This window comes from Colobus angolensis, unplaced genomic scaffold (genome assembly GCF_000951035.1).
Source record: "Colobus angolensis palliatus isolate OR3802 unplaced genomic scaffold, Cang.pa_1.0 Scaffold106, whole genome shotgun sequence".
NCBI lineage: Eukaryota > Metazoa > Chordata > Mammalia > Primates > Cercopithecidae > Colobus > Colobus angolensis.
In genome coordinates this window covers 3729356-3731053 of record NW_012111586.1, presented here as the reverse complement: position 1 = coordinate 3731053, position 1698 = coordinate 3729356, and the positions used below count along the sequence as shown (strand labels likewise).

The following is a 1698-nucleotide window of genomic DNA, read 5'->3' as shown; positions in this document are numbered from 1 at the left end:
GTCCAGCCTACTTTTTTTTTTTTTTTTAAGATGGCCTCGCTCTGTCCATGCTGGAGTGCAGTGGTGTGGTCATAGGTCACTGCAGCCTCGGCTTCCAGGGCTCCAGCAATCCCCCTAACTCAGCCTCTCGAGTAGTTGGGACCACAGGCACATTCTAATTTTTTAAATTTTTTGTAGAAATGGGGTCTCACTGTATTGCCCAGTCTGGTCTCAAATTCCTGGGCTCAAGCACTCTTCCTGCCTCGGCCTCCCCAAGTGCTGGGATTATAGGTATGAGTCACCACACTTGGCCCCATCTTGTTCTTTAAAAAAAAGTTTGTGACTGGGCGACATAGCTCACACCTGTAATCCCAGCACTTTGGGAGGCCAAGGCAGGTGGATCACCTGAGGTCAGGAGTTCAAGAGCAGCCTTGCCAATATGGTAAAACCCTGTCTCTACTAAAAATAAAAAAATTAACCAGGTGTGGTGGCTCATGCCTATAGTCCCAGTTACTTAGGAGGTTGAGGCACGAGAATCACTTGAACCCATGAGGCGGAGGTTGCAGTGAGCCAAGATCACGCCACTGTACTCCAGCCTGGGAAACAGAGTGAGACTCAGTCTCAGAAAAAAAAAGTTTGCTGGACCTATATGTTAGTGTGTGCCTGTGGTCCCAGCTACTCAGGAGGCTGAGGTGCGAGGGTCACTTTTGGGCCTAGGAGGTCAAGGCTGCCATGAGTCAAGATCGTGCCACTGCACTCCAGCCTGGGCAACACAGCAAGACCCTGTCTCAAGTAAAAAAAAAGAAAAAAAAGCTTGCTGACCTTTGGTCTATACAATCCACCTAGTTATTCTTCAAACCTTGACACCTTCTATGTGCCTAATTCTGGACTGAGCAGTAGGGAGAGGCTAAGCCCTCAAAGAACCCAGTGTGGGAGAGGAGACATGATCACAGCACGGGGTGATAACTGCCATATTAGGGGTCATAGCACAGGGATGGGTACAGGGGGCCGCATGTCTGCCACAGCACTCAGTGCAGATCCAGTTAGAGAAAGATGTCCTTCCTATGCCCCCGGCGCTGCTGGGTCCCTCAGCCCACTCTCTGAGTCAGCTGGGGAAGCCCAGCGTATATAACTGGTCTCTTCTCTCATCTCTTCCCACTGCTCTCCAGGCTCATCCCCACTGGAAGGGGAGTATGGGGATGGGGCTGCTAGGAAAATGCAGGCAGAGACTCAATAAGTTTTTCTTTTCTTCCCCCATCCCTCACCTGACCAGGCTCACTCTTCCAGGTACCCAGACCAATCAGAGGCATCTTCTGCCCAGTGTGCAGGAGAACACAGGAAGCCGCCATTGCCCCCTGAAACACAGATGGGAAGAGAATAGTGTTGGGGTTAGTGCTGTTGTTCAGTTCTCAGATATCCACTGTCAAGAATACTGCAAAGCGGCTGGGCACAGTGGCTCATGCCTGTAATCCCAGCACATTGGGAGGTCGAGGCGGGCAGATCACCTGAGGTCAAGAGTTCAAGGCTGGGCACAGTGGCTCACGCCTGTAATCCCAGCACTTTGGGAGTCCGAGGCAGGTGGATCATGAGATCAGGAGATCAAGACCATCCTGGCTAACATGGTGAAACCCTGTCTCTACTACAAATACAAAAAAATCAGCTGGGTGTGGTGGCAGGCACATGTAGTCCCAGCTACTCTGGAGGCTGAGGCAGGAGAAT

The 1698-nt window shown here is 51.2% G+C and overlaps 1 protein-coding gene across 4 annotated transcripts in view; it reads right to left on the bottom strand.

Annotated features, from left to right (window-relative positions):
* The window catches only part of AKR1A1 (aldo-keto reductase family 1, member A1 (aldehyde reductase)), a 45501-nt gene that overhangs the window by 24208 nt on the left and 19595 nt on the right, over positions 1-1698 (bottom strand). For 3 of the 4 annotated variants that reach the window (XM_011946501.1, XM_011946517.1, XM_011946509.1), the window contains one exon: positions 1245-1334. In XM_011946501.1, coding sequence (XP_011801891.1) covers positions 1245-1328 — 84 coding nt within the window. In that variant the 5' untranslated portion in view covers positions 1329-1334. Of the gene's footprint in view, positions 1-1244; positions 1372-1698 lie in introns of those variants that run through there. The other variant, XM_011946524.1, reaches the window with a different exon arrangement.